The sequence below is a fragment of the Mobula birostris genome, chromosome 1 (genome assembly GCF_030028105.1).
Source record: "Mobula birostris isolate sMobBir1 chromosome 1, sMobBir1.hap1, whole genome shotgun sequence".
Taxonomy (NCBI): Eukaryota; Metazoa; Chordata; class Chondrichthyes; order Myliobatiformes; family Myliobatidae; genus Mobula; species Mobula birostris.
The window spans coordinates 130,887,993-130,910,281 of record NC_092370.1 but is presented as its reverse complement, the minus strand read 5'-3'; the positions used below and the strand labels follow the sequence as shown (position 1 = coordinate 130,910,281).

The following is a 22,289-nucleotide window of genomic DNA, read 5'->3' as shown; positions in this document are numbered from 1 at the left end:
GCGCATAATAGTTCTCTAAACAAATGCCAAAATACACCATGCAATCTCAGTCCAGAAATTTAAGACAGTAATCAAAGATTTCAAAAAAGAAACCTGGATGAAATCACAGGAAAAATAATAAAATGTTAATAGGGTACTTCATTGGACATACTGGAGTTTCAAAGGGCTTTTACCATGTTATAGTGATATCTTAACTAAGGTCAAAGAAGACAGTTTTCTTTAGGGGGAAAAAAGCTTAATCAGAATTGGAGTGAGGTTTATTATCACTGACACATATCATGCAATTTCTTTTGAAGCAGCAGTACAGCACAATAGACAAAACATTACAATAACTATACTACAGTATACAAGTAGAGCAATAAGAGCAAAAATATTGAGGTAGTATTTATGAAATCTGATGGCAGAAGAAAAGCTTTTCCTAAAATGTTGAGTGTGCCTTCAGGCTCCTGTACCTCCTCCTTGATGGTATTAATGAGAAGAGGGCATATTCTGGGTGGTGGGGGCCTTAATGATAGATGCCACCTTTTTGAGGCATTGTCTTTTGAAGATCACCTCTATGCCCATGATTGCAGCTGGCTGAGTTTACAATCCTCTGCAGCTTTTTCTGATCCTGTGTATGGCTCCTCCATACTAGAGAGTGATGCAACAGTAAGAATGTTCTCCATAGTACAACTGTAGAAATTTGGTAGAGTCTTTGGAGAAATACCAAATCTCCCTAAACTCCTAATACAATATAGCTGCTGGCTATATGGCTAAATGTGTTACTGACTGGGGTCAGCAAATGCAGAAATCAAGGATCCAATTGCACAAAGGAGGTATTGAGGCCGAGGCCCCAAGCTGCAGACAGATACGACTTTTGAGAATGGAAGTGTCAGCAAACTTGGAGGAGTAGCATGTAGTGAGGATGGCTGCCCAAGGATACAGATTAGCCGGCTTAAGAATACTATGGAGATAGATGATAGGATTTAGATTGCTTACCTTCACAAGCAGAAGTATTGAGAATGAGCTGGGGCATCATGTTACAGTTGAACATGTTGTTGGTTAGGCCACACTTCAACTTCAAATTTATGAGTCATATTTAAGAAAATTTAGTTTTGCCAAAGAATTAAAGTCGCATATGTGATGATGCAAAATGCCTGTGCATACATTTGAAAGTTGGCAGAAATTTCTTTTAAAGCCAAACAATTAACAATTAAGAAAATGCATTCACTCCATTTCATGAAAAATTTTTATTAAGCGTGTAACATTAAAATTCACTTAAAAATGTCCACTGGCTTAACATGTATAAAACTATATACAAAATGTCTTAAATAACCTTGACACATTCCTGCTACCTTGATTTTGCACAATGTTTCAGAAATTAAGGAAAGATGAACTTAAAGTACAGTGGAGAAATTCATGGAGCCAATGCCTTTGAAAACATTAAGGGGGCTTAGAATAAGAGTATAGGTATGGTTTGCAAATTTTGTACATCGAGTTTCTAATTCATCCATTTCTGATTACTGCTATGCAGTTTGTTTTAACTGTGCCCTTGAGAAACATGAAAAACTGCAATGATTTTGAAGCAGGCTTGCTGACATGACAGCATTACTGATTATTCTGAAGATCCAACCCCCTGCCCCCCCCCCAAAAATTGTTTGCTGAAATCAGATGTGCAAATTAGAGCAAATAAAATCCGAAAACTAATCTTCGATACACGTTCTCCCCCACTAACTGAAAAATGATTTGTACAAATTGAAAGTAGTTTAAAAAGTCTTCAAAATGTTTATACATATGCACACAACTAAGGAAACCAAGTATACAGTGTTAGAAGGGATTAGGGAGTCTGCATGGTTCTATTTACATATACAAGTTTACATTTTCTTTAAAGTTTATAATCTTCGCAAGTTCCTCTTGCTTTGAGCACTTCCTGGTGTTCCACCTTTGCTGCCAAAGTGTTTGACAGACTTACTGCTGCATTCCCTGGATCCATGGAAAACACAGAAGCATTGTGTACAGAAGTCAAAGGCGCAATCTTCTCGACTGCAGAGGCCTCTTTTCTTCATTGGATTGTACCTGGCAGGTGACTGGCACCGTGGGCATGGTTTTAAAGCCTCATCATTAAACAATGTCTTGGCAACCTGGTAGCAACAATTCATAGTTTAGGTTCCAAATTTTCACCCTTTAATGTCACCAAATAAAATACATTTTGTTGGGGGGGGGGGGAGAAAAAGAGGGGAGAAAAAAAAACATAATTCTATCCATGAATAAGCATTGCAAAATAGTCAAAGCCAGAGCCAAGGACAAAACTAATTTCTAGCTAAAGGCCAACAAATTAAGCAATTAGGAATGTAAACACAAAAGATTCTGTAGATGCTGGAAATGCAGATTAACACCTAAAATACTGGAGGAACTCAGCAGGTTAGGCAGCATCTATTGAGGGGAATAAATAGTCAAAGTTTTAGGCCAAGTCTTGAAGGTTCTCAGCCCAAAATATTAACTGTTTATTCCTCTTCACCAATGCTGCCTGACCTGCTGAGTTCCTTCAGTATTTGCATTGCAATTAGGAACAAACAAGTGATTGCAAATTTAACTGAACACCAAGTTCTAGGAATTGATCAAGAACCTTATTTGGAAAGGATTAGACTCAGTTTATATTCAATTTACACAGTAAACACTACTTTTCGGCACACAGCCTTTTACTCTTTAATTCATGCACCATAGAAAACATCCTATTGTGGTATACTACAGCCTAGTATGGCAACTGCTCCCTCCATGACGAAGAGCAGATGCAGAGTGTTGTGGACACAGTTCAGCACATCACTGAAGCCAGTCTGCACTCCATGAACTCTGTCCACATTTCTCACTGCTTCGGTAAAGCAACTAACACTGTAACAGACCCAAACCACTGTGGACATAGTCATGCGGGAGAAGATATGGGGCAGAACATCAAAAAAAAATCCTGAAAGCACACAACCCAAGGGTCAATGATAGTTTTTGTACTGTTGTTATAAAACTACTGAACAGTTCCCTAGCATGACAAGATTCACTCGACTTCATAACTTACCTTACACCTTTTGTCTCTCTGCACTGCACTCTATAACTATAGCACTTACTGGAGGAACTCAGCAGGCCAGGCAGCATCAATGGAAAAAAGTACAGTCCATGTTGAGCCGAAGCCCTTTGGCAAGACTAGAGAAAAAAAAGTCGAGGAGTAGATTTGAAAGGTTGGGGGGGTGGGGAGAGAGAAATGCCAGGTGATAGGTGAAACTTGGAGGGGGAGGGATGAAGCAAAGAACTAGGAAGATGATTAGTGAAAGAGACAGAAGGCCATGGAAGAAGGGGGTGGGGAGCACCAGAGGGAGGCAATGGGTGGGGTGGGCAAAGAGACAACATGGAGGGAGGGACAAGGGGATGGGAAATGGTGATGGTGGGGGTGGGGTGGGTGGAGGCATTACGGGAAGTTTGAGAAGTCAATGTTCATGCCATCAGGTTGGAGGCTACCCAGACGGAATATAAGGTGTTGCTCCCCCAACCCAAGTGTGGCCTTATCCTGGCAGTGGAGGCGGCCATGGATGGTCATATTGGAATGGGAATGGGAAGTGGAATTAAAATGGGTGGCCACGGGGAGATCCTGCTTGTTCTGGCAGATAGAGTGTAGATGCTCGATGAAGCGGTCTCCCAATCTACACACTGTCTGCCAGAAGATTGGGAGACTGCTTCACCAAGCATCTACGCTCCATCCACCAGAACAAGCAGGATTTCCCAGTGGCCACCCATTTTATTTCCACTTCCCATCCATGGTCTCCTCCATGCCGGGATAAGGCCACACTTAGGGTGGAGGAACAACACCTTGTATTCTGTTTGGATAGCCTCCAAACTGGTGGCATGAACATAGATTTATCAAATTTCCAGTAATGCCTCCGCCCCCCCACCCCAAAATCACCATTTCCCCTCCCCTTGTCCCCCTCTCATATTATCTCCTTGCCCACCCATTGCCTCCCTCTAGTACACTCTCCCCACTTTTTCCATGGCCTTCTGTCTCTTTCACCAATGAATTTCCAAGCTCTGTTTCATCCTTCCCTCTTTAAGTTTCACCTATTGTCTGGTGTTTCTCTCTCCCCTCGCGCCCACCTTTCAAATCTACTCCTTCAGCATTTTTTCCTCCAATCCTGCCGAAGGGTTTCGGCCCAAAACATCGACTATACTGTTATCCATAGATGCTGTCTAGCCTGGCGAGTTCCTCCAGCATTGTGTGTGGGTGGTGTGTGTGGGTGTTTTGCTTGGACTGCCAGCATCTGCAGACTTTTTGTTTGTGTACTTATATTTGTAGGCCAGCAGGAAATACTGATGTGCGAACTGATGGCATGTTTTGGTAATTCCATACCAGCTATACGAACACTACCAAAATTGTCTCTCAAAGAGACAAATCTAAATGAAAATACACAGTTTCTATCAAACCAGCTAACTCAGCAAATTTCAATGTTGTCTATGGGAAACTCCAATAGATATTCTTACACTTACCTGTAAGAATTCTTCTCGTTTACTAATTGACTTGGAAGCACTACTGTATCCAGTAGTGGTTAGCTCCTGTCGAGTAGAGCGAGTTGGTGTGAAGACAACCCTTGCCTGTGCCTGAACAGATTTCAAAGCAGGACGATCTAGGAGATTACATCTGCTTTCAACATCTGTGGCCCAAAATTGGTTATGCTGTTGAAAAAAATAAGATATTATTTTCAGATCTTATATACCCCAATTGGAGATATTAAAAATTTGAACAAGCAACTTATCAGTTAACAAATCTAAAAATCAAACATTTCAAAACACTTAGATAACTTTCTCCTGTAGAATCATCACAAATTAAACAAACTGATGCAGTAATGGAAAGAACTCATTTCTTAATATTTTCCCACATTGAATACAGACAAGCTTGCCAAATGTACTGGGGCAGCAGGCTGAGGGTAACAGACACCAACAGAATCAACAAACTCATTCATAAGGCCAGTGATGTGGGGATGGAACTGGACTCTCTGACAGTGGTGTTCAAAAGAGGATGCTGTCCAAGTTGCATGCCATCTTGGACAATGTCTCCCATCCACTACATAATGTACTGGTTGGGCACAGGAATACATTCAGCCAGAGACTCATTCCACTGAGATGCAACTCTGAGTGTCATAGGAAGTCGTGGCCAAACCTTACAACTCCTCCCTTGGAGGGTCAGACACCTTGAGCCAATAGGCTGATCCTGGACTTATTTTCATCTGGCATAATTTACATATTATTATTTAATGGTTTTATATTGATATATATATATATATATATACACAGACACATATACATACACTCTATTCTTGGTTGGTGCAACTGTAATCAGACCCAATTTCCCTCGGGATCAATAAAGAATGTCTACCTATCTATCTAAGTGACTGAAGCACTTGGTATCCATTTACAAATTCAAAATCTTCAGCTATTCAGTCCAAGACTAGCTATGTCCGGAACAAGCATTTAGCTGGTCATTGCAATAAACCTCTGCTGTTCCCTTTGCCCATGATACCCATGATCAAAAGTCCATTAGAAAAACCTCTTGTGCAAAACACATTCAAAAATTCACATCACCTTGAAACATTATTGGCTCAAAGCTTGCTTATCAGATTGTTGCATTATATTTTGAACACAGCTTATATGCCCCTTGCATCGAATCAGTTCCAAGGATTGCCCCACAGCACTGTTCAGAGACCTGTGAATTTCAACTATCTATCTCTATTTAATCCAATTGATTGAAATTATATGTTCAGATGCACTTCAACTTCCTGTGGAAAAAAATAGCCAATTTTACAACTTGATATATCAGATTTCTGCAGATGGTTAATCGGATTCTTGAATAGTGGCAGCCTAATTTCATTTGTCATAATTGTTGCTGTTACACTTCCCTTCCACCCTGAATGAACCATATATCAAGAATGTGACAGGAACATGCAGCCAACAACTGTGGAAAGAGACTCTGTTAACGTTTCATGCCAAAGACTGCTTCCAGCCAAAATCTCTTTCTACATCCTGACAAAGGGTCTCGGCCTGAAACATCGACTGCACCTCTTCCTACAGATGCTGCCTGGCCTGCTGCGTTCACTAGCAACTTTGATGTGTGTTGCTCTCTTTCTACATGTTGCCTGACTAGCTGAGCATATTTCAGTTTTCATTTTGGATTCCTGATATTTCTATGGAAATACTCTTCCTACTGGGAAGAATACAAGTTCACCACTCACTGCTTCACATCAAGGACAAAAGTGACAAACTTACAGCAAATAGCTCATTGATTTTCTAAACTAAAATAGATGATTTATCAAAAGATTATATAAAGAAACATACCATTCTGTGATTTTGAACTTCATTCAGATACTGCTTTCTTTTGAGACACAGTGTTTGGTCTTGCTTGATGATTTTCTTCCAGACTTTGCTCACTTTCCATACTCTTATTTGAAGGCAAGAATTTAATTTGCAAAATAAAGACAAAAACTTGTGCATTTAGTGGGTAACCTGCAGCACTGCCAGATGATATTTAAAGTTAAGGGTCTACAGTTAGTGACAAAACAAGTTTCTGTACACAAGTCCTGCAAAGTATTGATGATTTTGGACCTGATGTAATGCTTATTGAACCACGTCAGTCAACAATAACTGCTGATGGGCAGAGCAGGTTTTTTATGACTTATTGAGTTGGCAGGAGTCGCTCTGACCATCGATGAAATATGAAGTACACTTGTTCATCTGAACATGGACAGCAATTACAGTCCTCACTTTTGTTTGAGGGCTTGATGAAATAAAATATTTAGCCTACATTTAGTTTATTACATCAACCTGGTGTGTGAGAGATCAGTGAGGCCTGAAGCACTGAAGAATGGAGTATTGCAAGAGTGCTCAAGATTAACAAAAAGATATCAAAACAAATACAATAGATTCTGCCAGACACACACCAGGTCAAGCCACCTCTATGGAGATGAAAAAACAGTCAACATTTCAGGCAGAGACCCTTCATCAGGACACATTGTTTTAGTCCAGAACAAGATGAACAACAGCCAGCTTGCTGGATCCGATTTAAACAAGTGTCTAACATTCATTTGTTTTTAAGCATTTTTAAAAAGTGTGCATTATTGTTGTTAAAAGACTGTCCCTGGTTCCAACTTTATAGACACTCAACAAAATGATTTTATATGCAACTCAGAAAGTACACAAAATAGTAACCATACTTTCACAGTATTGGTATGAAAAGGTATAAAGCACACAAGACTGAACAATGACTAAAACAGGAGGGAGAGGAAGCAACACACAAAATGCTGGAGGAACTCAGCAGGCCAGGCAACATCTGTGGAAAAGATTACATTCGATGTTCCGGGCCGAGACCCTTTGGAAATGGCAGAGCTGGTTTTCTCTTTCCCTGCCAGAGATGAATGTATCCAAGTTCAGCTTTGCAATTTAAAATAATGCGAGTGTATTAACCCAGAGACGACCTACATACTCAGTTACCACTTTACTAGGTGCAGTTTCACACCAGCTTGTTACTGCAAAAATCTAATCAGCCAATCATGCAGCAACAACTTGATGCATTAAACCATGCAGACATGGTCAAGAAGTCCCGTTACCATTCAAACCAAACATCATAAGGGGGGAAAAATTTTGTAAGTGACTTTGACTGTAGAATGATTGTTGGTGCTAGATGGGGTGGTTTCAGTATTTCAGAAACGGCTGATTTCCTGAGAGTTTACAGAGAATGGTGTGAAAAACAAAAGAAAAATCCAGTGAACAGCAGTTCCATGTGTGAAAATGCCTTATTAATGAGAGAGGTCGGGGTATGGTCAGACTGGTTCAAGATGACATGAAGAAAACAGCAACTCAATAATGCATTACAACAGTGGTGTGCAGAAGAGCACTGCTGAACGCACATGTCAAACCTTTAAGTGGATGGGCTACAGCAGCAGAAGATCACACTGGTTTCCACTCCTGTACCTATTAAAGTGGCCACTGAGTGAGTTTTCTTATCAGTTCTGTCTACTTAGGAAAAACAATATTTAGAATAGGCTATGATAATCACCTCCATTTAAGCTGTCAAAGGCTTAAGGTGCACGCTGATGTATGCAACTTGTAAAATCTTTTCTAGTCAGTAGTTATATCTTCCTTTAAAAAAAAAGTTCTATTCCATGTCTCCAAAATGTTGTAGCAGTTTAATGAAAAATGCAGTTAATTAAATGTTGGAAGTTGGAAGCCAGAGAGGGTAGTAGATGGGGAATTGGGAAGATAGGAAGCAGCCCCAAGCACAAAAAGTTCTTATAAATAGGTACCTAGTATAGATAGTGAGATTAAAAGTTAAGGTATGAAAGATCATATACGTTCCTTTCGTCACTTCAAGAATCTGAATATTTGTAATTTACGAGGAGAAGGCTGGAAAATGGGGTTGAGGAAAAGAAAAATCAGCCATGATTAAATGGTGGAACAGACTCAATGGGCCAAATGGCCCAATTCTGCTCCTATGTCTTATGGTTTTATGATAGTAAGTTTACATCCTAGTCAAAGTATTTAAATGCTTTGAAGGACTTCTTTCGAAGGGGTGCAGGTGCAGAGAAGCAAAGGGGAAACAGACTAAAGACTTGGAAAAACCTATTTGCATTCCTCCAGTCTTACCTGCAGATATCTTCTATAGTGAAGCAATACAAAATTATAGTGAGAACGTGTGTCAAGTTCCTGTTCAATAGTTCTTTCAGAATATCCACTTTTTCTAAACCCATTTTTCGGCCAATTAGTCCACTTAGTGAAGGCACAGATTCACTTAGTGCCTTTTCCTCAAACCCATTCTCATCCTTACTGGTGATATTTTCCGACCTTTTTTTCCTCATGCATAATTCCTGTATTAACTGCAACGCAGGGGTATGAGACAAATTCCCAAGTTTTAGAAAGTCCTCCCAATTATTTTCTTCAAAGACCAACTCATCATCTTTACCGGGAGATTTGAATTTGTAATTTGACCCCCTTGGAAGAATTCCTTTACGTTCATCTTCAGTCTCAGATTGGGAGCTGCGCTCACTGAGAGTGGACAGACGCTTAGTTCTTTCCAATTGTCTAACAGACCTCTTAGATTCTTGCATCTTGGGTTTTTTTTGATTTTTCACCAATTCTGGAAAGGAATTCTCATTTGAGAAGGAATCAGATGATTTTTCCAAACCAACCGAATTATACCCACTGTCTTCTGTTGAGGTATCCAATTTGTCCTGTGACTGGGTTCTTTGTAACATTCCTCCTGCAGACAGGTTTAAATTGAAATTTACTGGAGTAACAAACTGGTCAGCTCCAGATGTGTTGAATTTTCCCTGTCTAGATGGTGTTACAAAGGGTTCAGACAGGGTGCATTCACCACAATCTTCAGAGCAAGAGAAACTGCTGAGGTCAAGTTTACTGAATGAAGTGCATGGATCAGAAGATGCATTTTCATATGTTAACCGATTTTTACACTTTAAATCATCTATTGTGGAGGTTCGCTGTTGTGCAAACAAATACCTTTTAGTTCTACATGAAGCACCACTTTCATCACTTAGGGCACTGGTTGATAAAACTTCAAAATTCAAGTCTCCAGGAGAATTTAATGAGCTATCTGAAAAGGATAATTTATCACATATTCTGGTGCAAGGCCATTCTTCTGTACCAGCTGCAGAGGATTGAACAGTTTTGTGCAACCGCACTTTCTCACTTGAGGAGAGGTGGGAGTCAAGAAGTCTCCGCCGCAACGTGATTGTCTTGCCAGTTCTCCTAGGAGTTTCCAATGAAATTGGTGAAAGAGTGTTGGTTCTTTTCCCATCGAAACTTCTTTCAGTAGAGAAGGCCCTTGCACTAAAGGACTGTCTTTCCTTTCCCACTACTGGAGATATAGCAACAGTATGGGAACCAAGCTCTTGTATGGCTCCATTGAAATATCTAAATGAGTGTACTTCACTTTCTCCTTCATTATAGCCACTCTCCCTGAATGGTTCTTCGTCAGAGGATTTAAACTTTTCAGGATTAGCTCCCTGGAGGTCAGAGATGGTCAGCAGGTCATACGAGTAGTTCAGTAACTTCAACATCTTGACACAACAGATTATATGATGTCACCAGCAGCCCCTAGAAACAAACAAACATATTTTAAAAAAGTTTGCTTCATGCCATAAGTTACAGTTTTGTGAATTTGCATTATTAGAACGGCAATGATCTGACAGCACAGCAGTGTAGAGATTATCGCAATTGCTTTGCGGCGCAAGTGATCACCAATCAGGGTTTGATTCCTGTCATCGTCTGTAAGGCGTTTCTACGTATTCCATGACCGCGTGGCCTTCCTCCGGTTTCCTCATACGTTCCAAAGAAATGACCAATGTTCAGATTATTAAGTTGTGGGCATTCTAAGTTGGCATCAGAAGCACAGTGTTACTTGCGGGCAGCCGCAGCACAATCCTCACTGATTTGACTCAAACAATGCATTTCACTGTATGCTTTGACGTACGTGTGAAAAATAAAGCTAATCTTTCTATCTTTATCCAAAATGTAAATTTTTGTTAATAACTGTGGTCACATTGGATAGATATCAATTTTGTTGCTCTTAATAAATTTCCTTATTAAATTGTATGGTTTTATTCTACCAATTGTTCTTTAAAATAAAGAAATTTTAAAAATTCCAAATATTTTTGCTGTTTCATGGAAGAGTACAGCACAGGAACAGGCCCTTCAGCCAACAATGTTGTGCTGAAACAGCTAAAAAGTAAATCAAGAAATCCCCAAAAACCAATTCCTCCTACCTACACAATGTCCACATTCCTCCATCTTTCTCATATTCATGGGCCTATCTAAATGTCCCAAAAGCCACTGATAGATTACCCTCTACCACCATATCAGGCAGCATATTCCAGGTGTCCACCACTGAGTAAAAAAGTTTGTCCTCATATCCCCTTTGAACCTACCCCCTTGAACCACACATTGAAAGGAACTCAAAGAATTATTGCCATTTAGTTCCTTTCCCAAGCAATTACATACCGTGCCTATAAAAAGTATTCACCCCCTTGGAAGTTTTCATGTTTTATTGTTTTATAACATTGAATCACAGGCTATTTAATTTGGCTTTTTTTGACACTGATCATCAGAAAAAGACTTTCATGTCGAAGTGAAAACAGATCTCTACAAAGTGATCTCTACAAGTACAAAAGTATTTTGCATAGGTATTTACCCCTTTTAATATGACAGATCATCACTGGTGCAGCCAACTGGTTTTAGAAGTCACATAATTAGTAAAATTGAGATCTGTATGCAGTCAAGGTGTTTCAATTGATTGTAGTTAAAGCTCATCTGTATCTAGACGGTGCAGACGAGTCAGGATCCTGGCAAAAACTACACCATGAAGACAAAAGAACACTCCAAGCAATGCTGTGAATAGGTTATTGAAAAGCCTAAATCAGGAGGGGTACAAGAAAATTTCCAAGTCACTGAATATCCCTTGGAATACAGCCAAGTCAATCATCAAGAAATTAAAAGAATATGGCACAGCTGTAAATCTGTCTCGATCAAGCCGCCCTCAAACTGAATGACCGTGCATGAAGGGGACCAGTGAGGGAGACCACCAAGAATCCTCAACCTGGCAGTGTGGGTCCTGAGGCTCTCATACTCCTGAGAGAGCACATCCTGGACAGTAGGGGTGCTTGATGATGGATGCTGCTTTCCTGTGACAACATTTTGTTTAGATGTACTCAACAGTGGGGAGGCTTTACCAGTGTGACAACTCTGGGGGAGTTACAAGCTTCAGTGGCTGAGATGGGGAGAGATTGCTGCCAGGGTACTTGACCAGTCACAGCCTTATGGAAGAGTGGCAAAGAGAAAGCCACTGTTGAAAAATACACACATGAAATCATCTGGAATAAGGTTCTATGGTCTAATGAAAACAAAATTGAGCTTTTCGTCATTAGACTAAATGCTATGTTTGGGGTAAGCCAAACACTGCACATCAAAAACATACTACTCCTACCATGAAGCATGGTGGTGGTTGCATTATGCTATGGGGATGCTTCACTGCAGCAGACTCTGGAAGGCTTGTGAGGGTAGAGGGTAAACTGAATGCAGCAAAATACAGGAAAATCCTGGACAAAAACCTGATGCAGTCTACAAGAGAATTGCAACTTGGGAGAAGATTTGTTTTCCAGCAAGACAATGACCCCAAGTATAAAACCAAATCTACATACAAGTGGCTTAAAAACAACTAAACTCATGTCCTAGAGTGGCCAAGTTGGAGTCCAGACCTCAATGCAATTGAGAATTTGTGGCTGGACTTGAAGAGGGCTGTTCACATACAATCCCCACACAATCTGAGAGAGCTTGAACAATTTTGTAAAGAAGAATGGGCAAAAATTGCAGTGTCCAGATGTGCCAAGCTGATCAAGACCAATCCACAGACTCAAGGCAGTCATTACTGCCAAAGGTGCATCTAATAAATACTGACTTGAAGGGAGTGAGAAATCATGGAATTATTGTTTAACAATTGTAATAAATTTAGATCAATTTGTAGAAATTAGTTTTCACTTTGACACAAGAGTCTTTTCTGTTGATCAGTGTCAAAAAGCCATATTAAATCCACTGTGATTCAATATTGTAAAACAGAACACGAAAACTTCCAAGTGGGGTGAATACTTTTATATGCACTGTAACCGTTTCTGCTTTCAGACATTGCTTTACAAAACTTGCTGTGTGCAACATGCTTCAACTGCCCTTTGATTTAAGATTATTGGTTCACACAACAACACTTGTAGGCTCAATCCTTCTGCATGGGGTGAGGGGCTCCAGAGAACATGAACTACATTATTGACAGTGACAAGAGGATGAAGATTAAATAGTTTGAACCATTAAGATTTACTTCTTAAAAAAGGTGTCTTTAGCCATCTGGAATGGGAACATTGCAAACGTGTCCATATACAGGCATGAAGTGCTAAAGTACAAAGGTAATTGAGATGGTCACAAACATACCAAGTGGTCAATTCTTGCTTGCCCTGATGCAATCATGTGCAAGACTACTTTTGGAACTAATCAAATATACCAAGCTACAAGTTAAAACTGCCCTCTCCTTTCTTCTGGTTACCACAAAAGACAAAATCTTCTAAATTTGTGCTCATTAGGGTACCAGATAGGAAATAAAGCCTAGTGAGGGAAAATAAAATCCACCTTGAATCAACAGTAGATGCTATACATTTACTAATATCAAGATCTAGTTTCAAGCTACTGAGATATAGTACAAGTTTTCATTGATGATTAAAAGTATGATGACTCCTCGATTGGAAAGCAAGAATTGAATGAGCATAATGCAATAAAAAGTTCCCAGTGAACTGATGCTAGTTTGTGTAAATTACATCACTCGTGTTAATCAAGGGGAAGAGTCCACCACTTACATCAAGTTAACACTCATTGCCCAATTTCAACCGCATGCTGATGTTATATTTGAGATATGGCATTAATTTTCAAAACACAAGCAAACAGCAATCCAGCTTTTGTCCATCCTACATCCACTGATCTTACAACATGCACCTACTCTTCAATTTCTTTCCTCTTTGGAAAGTTACTCTTGAACCATTCAGCCTTCTCTCTGAAACATGCAGAATAATCATAGGCCCATCTCCAAAACATGCTATACTATTTGCACAAATTGCCTAAGAGACTTTTAGTTACTAACTCCTGATAGTACTGTAAAGATAGTTCACGATCAGCTATGCAGGGCAGATGGGGAGAACAGCTTTCCCTAGTCTATATTGACAACTGGAGGTCAGAGGAATAATCTGCTAACATTAAACTTAATTCATAGTCATACTTTATTGATCCCGAGGGAACTTGATTTTCGTTACAGTTGCCCCAATCAAGAATAGAGTATAAATATAGCAATATAGAACCATAAATAATTAAATAATAACATGTAAAATTGCGCAGGAGTAAGTCAAATGCGGCAAACTTTGAATTTATCCCAACACGGAAACATTGAAACTGAGCGGGGGTAAAGGGGATACTAATGGGCTTTAAAAAATTCATAATTAAAAATATTTACAATAATACTGTCCATTTCCTTTCCATTCTTACATTCACAGTCACTGCTCCAAGTTGTGTTATATTACATTCCTTGAAACGAATAGGACTGTTGCTACTCATGTGGCCCCCTGGGGTGGGTACATTTCTACAATAATTGAGGGGTTCCTCACCCCACCTCGGCCTCTGCAGTAGCGGAAGGAGCACAGTGTAGGGTTCGACTCTTAACGAGCCCTTGAAGTGGCTAAACAGAGCTTCAGTGCGTCCCGTAACACGTATTCCAGCATCCTGGAATGCAGCAGTAGGTTGATTTCTAGAAAATTTAAACGATTACTTTTGCGAAAGTTCGCCAGTATAGAATATTACCACCGTTTTCCCGATTGGAGTACAATACCCTTTTAAGATAGGATGAAGACATTGAAGTGGGCACTACAGTAGGGAAAATAAACCGAAAACACGCTGGCACAAATTGAACCCAAGTGTAACTGATTTTTTTAAAATGACAAATTCCAAAGGAAAGTCACCTTTCAGAACGAATCGCTCCGATCACCGCTTTGCGCAGCTAGCACACCGTGAGCTCTGGTGTGGAGTGACACGGTTAATTGTAACCGGTGACGAACACTGCGTTGATTTGTAACACCGGGAGCCTCGAGCAAGGCTAGAGGGGCAACTGGTGCTGGAAATGAGCAATTTGTGATGGTAACGAGCCGAGAACGCGCTCGGCCGCTCCACTCCCCGCCCATCGTCTTGGGAACCAGATGCTGCCTCCACGCGAAGCTTTTTTCCGCAGGTTCCCTCGTTTGGATTTGAATTTTGCGCCACTCCAACGCAAGCCAGCTGTTTGCATTTGCCCGCTAAACGAGGTTTAAATGACCGCCAAACAAAAAAGCAACTGTCAACAAACACCCTGCTCTTTAAACCATATAGAGATTAGTAGTTCATTAAAAAAAATGCCCATTTCGTCACGTGAACAATTACTCCGTACAAAACGATTAAAAACTGTCCGTTTGTAGCATACAAAAACCCAAGTAATCGCTTCCAAACTCCGCCCTTTACCTCAAGTAGGTACTGTACTCTGAAACAACGCTCCTTTTTAAAAAAATAAGAACTACAAATGCCGGCAGAAAGACAAACGGGTACTTCTACTGACGGAGTACCGCAGCGTTCAGTACCTGGAGCCAACTATTCAATGTGTGGATGATTTGGCAGCAGGGATCATATATAACATTTCCGATGACAAAGTAGTCGAGAATCCGGGTAGTGACAAGGAAATAAAGAGGACGAGCAGAGGGGGTGGGCAATAACATGAGACTGCTAAATAAGATAAGCCAACAGCCCAGGATATGACAGGAAAGATACTAGCATTGATATTTGACTGACTGGCAGGAGGCAGCGTGGGAACAAAGGGGACCTTTCTTAGCTGGCTGCTGGTAACTAGTGGTTTTGGTATTGGAACCACTTCTTTTCACATTATATGTAATGATCTGGATGATGGAATTGATGGCTGGGTGGGGGGGGGTGAATTTGGAAACAATACAAAGATAGGTGGGCACCCAGGGAATGTTGAGGAAAGGCTTGGACAGATTAGGAGAATGAACAAAGTGGCAGTTGGATTACAGTGTAGGGACATGTATAGTCATACATGTCATGCACTTTGTCAGAAAAAAAAAGGTGTTTTTAAAGAGGGAACAAATTCAGAAATCAGAAGTCCAAAGGGACTTGGGAGTCCTAGTGCAGGATTCCCTAAAGGTTAACTTGCAGGTTGAGTCTGTATAAGGAAGGCAAATACAATGCTAGCATTCATTTCAAGAGGACCTTAACCCTGTCATTGGGTTTAGAGACTTGGCTGGAGTTAGGGCTTTGTGCTTTGGCTCTTGGTAGGGTCACTCATGCCAAACAGGTCAAAGAGTAGAGGCCAGACTAAGAGTGGCCCACGGGTCCTCCAGGTTTAAGGGTTCAGCTCAAGGCTAACAACTCTGATTGGTAAAATAAAATTGGTATGCAAACAGCAATGAAGAATCCTTTTCCATCTGAGTGCAATGGTATTCCTGAGTCTCCACCCGGGACATGCATGACTGCCAGTAGTGAAAACCGAGAGAAAGCTACTGACATGATGAAGCAAGCCCTGAATATTGCCAGAGATGAAGGACCTTCATTGCTGCCCTCAACACCAGTGGCATAATGGGCAGCAAGTACACAGTATAAAAGGATTTAATGCAGAGACTTTATAAGGCATTGGTCAGACCATATTTGGAGTATAGTGAGCAATTTTGGGTCCCTTGTCTAACAAAGAATGTGTTGACATTAGAGGAAGTGCAGAGGAGGTCACATGAATGACCCTGGGAACGAGGACTGTTTGAAGGCTTGGGGGCCTGTACTCACTGGAGTTTGTGGGGGGGGGGGGGAGGAAAGAAGGAATCTTATTAAAACAGATCAAGTATTCAAAGGCCTAGATAAAGTGGACGTGGAAAAGAGGTTTCCTACAGGGGAAGAGTCCAAGATCAGAGGGCACAGACTCAGAATACAAGCATGTCCCTTTAGAGCAGAGATGAGGAGAAATTTCTTTAGCCATTGGCTGGTGAATTGTGGAATTCATTGCCATGCTCAACTGTGGAGCTGAAGTCATTGGGTATATTTAAAGCAGAGGATAAAAGGTTCTTGAATAGTAAGGGCATCAAAAATTGTGGGGAGAAGGCAGAATCAATGAGCCAAGTGGCCTAAAACTGCACCTATGCCTTATAGATGGAGAACAAAATTAAGAAATGAGGTACCACTGCTTTGTCTGTTTTTGTAAATGGTGAAAGAACAAGAAATGTGGATGCATGAAGAGAGCTGACTGTAGTACACAAGTTACTGAAAGCTAATGTGTAGGAATAGTGAGCAATTAGGAAGGCAAACGGCAAGTTGGCTTTTAGAATTCTGATCACCAAGTACCCATCTGCACCAGTCCCATTTACCAGTTCTTAAATTGTAGGTTTCTATGCCTTGGCAATTCACGTGATCATTATTAAATGAACAGGTAGACATTTCCACCAGCCATCAGGCCATAACGTTCCAGATTCCAAACATTATGGAAAAAAGTTCATCCTCCATCCACGCTTGCTGGTTTTTGATAGTCATAGGGGAAACATTTCCTCCTGTCAATGTTAATCAATTTAGTATAATTCTATCACATCTCTACTCAGCCACCCTTACTCTACCATGTTGTTTTCCTCAATAAATATAGATCAGAAGGTCACATAAATACATACCCCACCATCACTGATTCCCCTTTGGGGGATTAAGAGGTACTTGTTCATTTCTTGGTTCCCCTTTCTCCTAATGTACTTGGATTTATCAGTGATGTGGACATGGGAAAAGACATCCACAGTTTAGGTCTATGCTCCACACTCAAAGGCCAGCAATGTGGACATGCATCAAAGGACATCTGTGGCTCCTGGGGCATCCCAGGTCTGAGAGTACTGGGATCCGAGGCATGAGGACCAGTGAGTCCATAAGCCCCAAGTTCAGGTCCTGTCAACAGCCAAAGATCGAAGCCCAAAGATTGATCAGAAACCTGGAAGTTGAAGCCAGATGGCCAGAGACTGGAGGGCTAAAAGCCAGTCCATGTGTGGGTGGGGAGGGAGGGAAGGGGATTGTTTTGTTGCTTGTAGGCATGCTATGTTAGCAGCAGCGTGTGAGGCAACATTTGTGGGCTGGCCCAGCACATTTTTGGGTGTTGGTTGTTAACACGAATGATGTACTTCATCTATGTTTCCATGTACATGTGTGAAATAAATCTGAATCACTGGCACACAAAACTGCTTCATGGGGCCTTTTTAATCCTCCCAATTTCCTTATTAAACACTCTCCTACAGAGCCATAACAGACACTTGCCTGTCACAAGGGCAGGATTTGCTGCATGATATTCTGGAGTTAGGTGTTTCAAAAGAGACAGGGAAGGTAAAGGATGGGGAGGGATGACATTGTTATTCAGTGATAGTATCACAGATGCAGAAAGGGAGGATATTGTGGAAGGATTTTCTACTGAGTCAGTGTGGGTGGAAGTCAGAAACAGGAAGGGAGCAATAACTTGATTAGGAGTAATCGATAGACCCACCCCCACCCACAATAGCAACAGAAACACTGAGGAGCAGATTAGTAGGCAGATTTTGTTTTGGAAAAGTGTAAAATTAAGTATTGTCACAGGTCACTTCAACTTCCCCAATATTGATTGGCATCTCCTTGGTACTGAAGGTTTAGATTAAGGGGTTCCTAACCATTTTTATACTGTGGACCCCTACCATTAACTGAGGAGTCAGTGGACCCCAGGTTAGGAACCCCTGGTTTAGATAGAACAGAGTTCATTTAATGCATACAGGAAAGATTCCTGACACAGTATGTAGACAGGCCGACTAGTGAAGAGGCCATACTGCATCTAACATGAGGCAATGAACCTAGTCAGGCGACAGACCTCTGTGGGCCAGCATTTTGGGGATAATGATCATAACTCCATGATCTTTTGGATAGCTATGGTCAAGGATAGCAGCAGATAAATTAGAAAGTTGGTGAGATTTGATTGGGGAAGGGTTAATTATAATGGTATTAGGCAGGAAATGGGGAGCATAAATTGGAAACAGGTTCTCAGGTGCAGCCTGGAACACGGCCAGTGGTGGTGGCAGAGGCTGAGGCAGCAGTGATATTTTGAAGACTGTTGGATAAGCTCATGGATTTAAGAGAAGTGGACTGTGTAGGAGGGAAAGATTAGACCAATCATGTAGTTTATTGGTCATCACAATATTGGAGGCTGCAGGGCCCTCGCTGTTCCATGTTCTACACTCCATATTCCAAAAGGTACACTTCTTTCAGTCGCCTATGCCTTGCGTTACCAAACACTGACACATAGATGCACTGTAGAGAGTATCCTGACTGGCTGCATCATGCCTGGTATGGGAACACCAATGCCAAGAGATGGAATAGTCTACTGGAAGTGGTGGTCACAGCACTGTCCATCACAGGAAAAACACTTCCCACCATTGAGCACATTGGCATGGAGCCCTGTCACAGAACGCATCACGGCCATGCTCTTTTCTCACTGCTGCTTTCAGGAAGGAAGAAAAGGAGCCTTAGGTCCCACACCACCAGATTCAGGAAAAGTTGTTACCCTACAACCATCAGGCTCCTGAACAAGTGTGGATAACTTTCTTCACCACTACTGTGAACTGATTCCACAACCTACAGACTCACTTTCAAGAACATTCTACAACTTACCTTCATAGTATTAATTTTATTATCAGTTTGTCTTTTGCACATTGGTTGTTTGTCAATCTTTATCTGTTATGTATAGACTTTCATAAAATATTATTGCAATTCTTTTTTCCTGTAAATGCTAAATATTGCAAGAAAACAAATCTCAAAATAGTATATGGTAACTCTGAACTTTAATCCATACCTTTCATATACTTCTATTCCACCCCACCCCTTCAACATTGCTCATTATCCAAGGTTCCCAATCATGCCATCCTTATCTTTCAATCTCATGGGAACATGTTGGCCCTGAACTCTCACCATCTCCCTTTTGAAAAGGGTGCTGGATGTTGCTTTACCCACAAATTGCTGTTCTTAATCAACTGGCTCTTCCTAAACTTGTTTAGGACCCCTACTTGAAGATCATCCTCACCTTTCACCTGAACTACTTTGAAATTTACATAATTATTCCCAAAAACACTTCTTCACTGACACTTGCCCAGTTTCACTTTTCAAGATTAGGTGTAGGGCAGTTCTTTCTCTGGAATGATCACTTTGGCATTGGCTTCAAAATACTGTACATATTTAGAACCATCTAGGCCCCTCACAATAGGAGACCACCAGTCAATACTGGAGAAGTTAAAATTCCCCACAGCTATGTGTTGTAATTTGCAGTAACCAATCCTCCTCCTTCACTGTCTTGTAACAATGTTTTGTGTGTTGTCAGAAAATCTTTGCACTAGGGATGCTGCTACAAGTTTTTCATTGTACCTGTACCTCACTGTACTTGTGCACAGAATAAACTGGATTATAACTCAATTGTTCTTCTGCCTTCCTGCAGTTTGTCTCCCACTGACTGTTATTGGGGTTATACTACAAGGCTCCAAGTGATTGCCCTTTCCTTACTTCTAACTTCTACCAATATGGTCTTATTAGAGGAACCTGGTCAGACATGTTCTCTAATCAATACTGCAATGCCCCTCTTCTTACCTCTCCAGCATCCACAAATCATGCCCAACACAAGGCTACCTTGGATTTTTGGAGTTTCCAAAGTAGCTGGAACATTCATGATTAGAATAATATCATATTTCTATGGGTGATGCTCCTTACATCAGAGGATTGGAATTTAACCCATCTTCTTTCACATGCCTTGATCTATTTTCCCTACTCAATAATACAGCATAGAAACATGTCATTTGGCACAAATTATCATGTCAACCTATGGACACCCATCACCTAGCACTTGGTTCATTATACTCTATGCCCAAGTGTTTGAAGAGATCATCCACGACCTACTTAAGAGCTGTGGTCAAACCAGCTTCAACCATTCTCTCAGGCATTCCAAATACTAATCACCACCTACATGAAGCTCCCCCTCCTATCTCCTCCAAAAATGAATTCCCCTTACATTAAGACATGCCCTCTTGTTTTATCCATCTGGGATTAGAGGGGTGGAGAGAGGAGTCTTCCTTTAGTCTATCCTATCTCACGTTTATGCTTCAAACATTTCCCATCCTAATCTCCTCTACTCCAAGGAAAAGAGACACAATTTCTCCACTCTCCCCTCCCAGATGGTTAATCTGATCAAGACCAGGTGATTAGGCAAGGATTTTGCTTCAGTGCCACAGGTTAGGACCAGGTGCAAGCTCCGAGTCACAGAAGGACTGTTCAATGTTATGAGATTTATGTGGACTGTACTTTATATTGGTCTCCTTCAGTTTTTTGGTGTTTTCTTTCTTGTGGCCAATTGACAGCTGGGTGATTTTGGGGGGGGGGGGTGGTTTGCAAATTTTTGATGCTACTGTTGCTGTTCTTATTTTGAGAGTGAGGGAGCCAGGAATTGTTATTGACACTGTTTTTCTATGGTGAGGGAGCTTTTGGGGTCTGAGAGTTTTATTTGTTTTTCTTTTTTGTGCAGAGGGAATTGATTATGTTCTTTCTGTATTTCATGACTATCTGGAGAAGGCAAATATCAGAGTTGCATTGTACATTCAGAGTGTTGGCGCGTGGCCAAGTGGTTAAGGATTTGAAGGTCGCTAGTTCGAGCCTTGTCTGAGGCAGTGTGTTGTGTCCTTGAGCAAGGCACTTTACGACACATTGCTCTGCGACGACACCAAGCTGTATGGGTCCTAATGCCCTTAGGACATCATCAGTGGCGTGGAGAGGGGAGACTTGCAGCATGGGCAACTGCTAGTCTTCCATACAACCTTGCCCAGGCCTGCACCCTGGAAACCTTCCAAGGTGCAAATCCATGGTCTCATGAGACTAACGGGTGCCTATATTGCAGAACAGAACTAGTGCTCCGAATTATCACTTTTCCTTTGCCACAGACACAAAAATTCAAACCACAACACAATGTAACACACAAAATGCTGGAGGAACTCAGCAAGCCAGGCAGCATCTATGGAAAAGGGTTAAACAGTCGACGTTTCGGACCGAAACCTTGTATTAGTACTTTGATTTCCAGCATCTGCGGATTTTCTCGTGTTCGTGATTCAACAAGAAGACAGTCGGGTTTCACCAAAACTGCGAATCAAGTCGTACATACGTGAAAAAAGAAACCAATAGGCAGCTCTTTCATCCTACTTAATACAATAATTAAGACAATGGAGCAGACTCAGGCCATTCGGCCCATCGAGTCTGTTCAACTATTCAGTCACAGCTGATTTATTATCCCTCTCAAACCCATTGTCCTGCCTTCTTCCCACAACGTTTGACGTCCTTCTGATCAAGAACCTCTTTAAATACGCTCAGTGACTCGGTCTCCACTGCCGTCTGTGGTAACAAATTCCATAGGTAGAAGTCGCCGACCGCAGAAAAAGGACCCGGTGCTCGGGTTCACCAAGTCATTAAAAGCCAAAGATACTCACACACAATAAATAGCGAAGTGAAATGACCTCGTCGAACTTCGACAGACGACGCTCCCCCGGAACGACCACTCGCTAAACCGAGGCGGCTTTGGCTGCAAACCTCCAGCCACCCATTGACGTCCCGCCACCAACCGCAGCCTCCGCGTTCGAATTTCG

The 22,289-nt window shown here is 41.3% G+C and overlaps 1 protein-coding gene across 1 annotated transcript; it reads right to left on the bottom strand.

The window, feature by feature from the left end:
- Positions 1-1,321: 1,321 nt before the first annotated feature.
- On the bottom strand, positions 1,322-22,205 carry fbxo43 (F-box protein 43). Its single transcript, XM_072272905.1, has 5 exons — positions 22,134-22,205; positions 8,650-10,116; positions 6,346-6,448; positions 4,504-4,689; positions 1,322-2,120 (listed from the first exon to the last, which is right to left on the bottom strand). Exons 2-5 carry the CDS (start codon positions 10,077-10,079, stop codon positions 1,872-1,874), a joined length of 1,968 nt encoding a protein of 655 aa, XP_072129006.1. The 5' UTR covers positions 10,080-10,116; positions 22,134-22,205; the 3' UTR covers positions 1,322-1,871.
- Between the last annotated feature and the right edge of the window lie 84 nt (positions 22,206-22,289).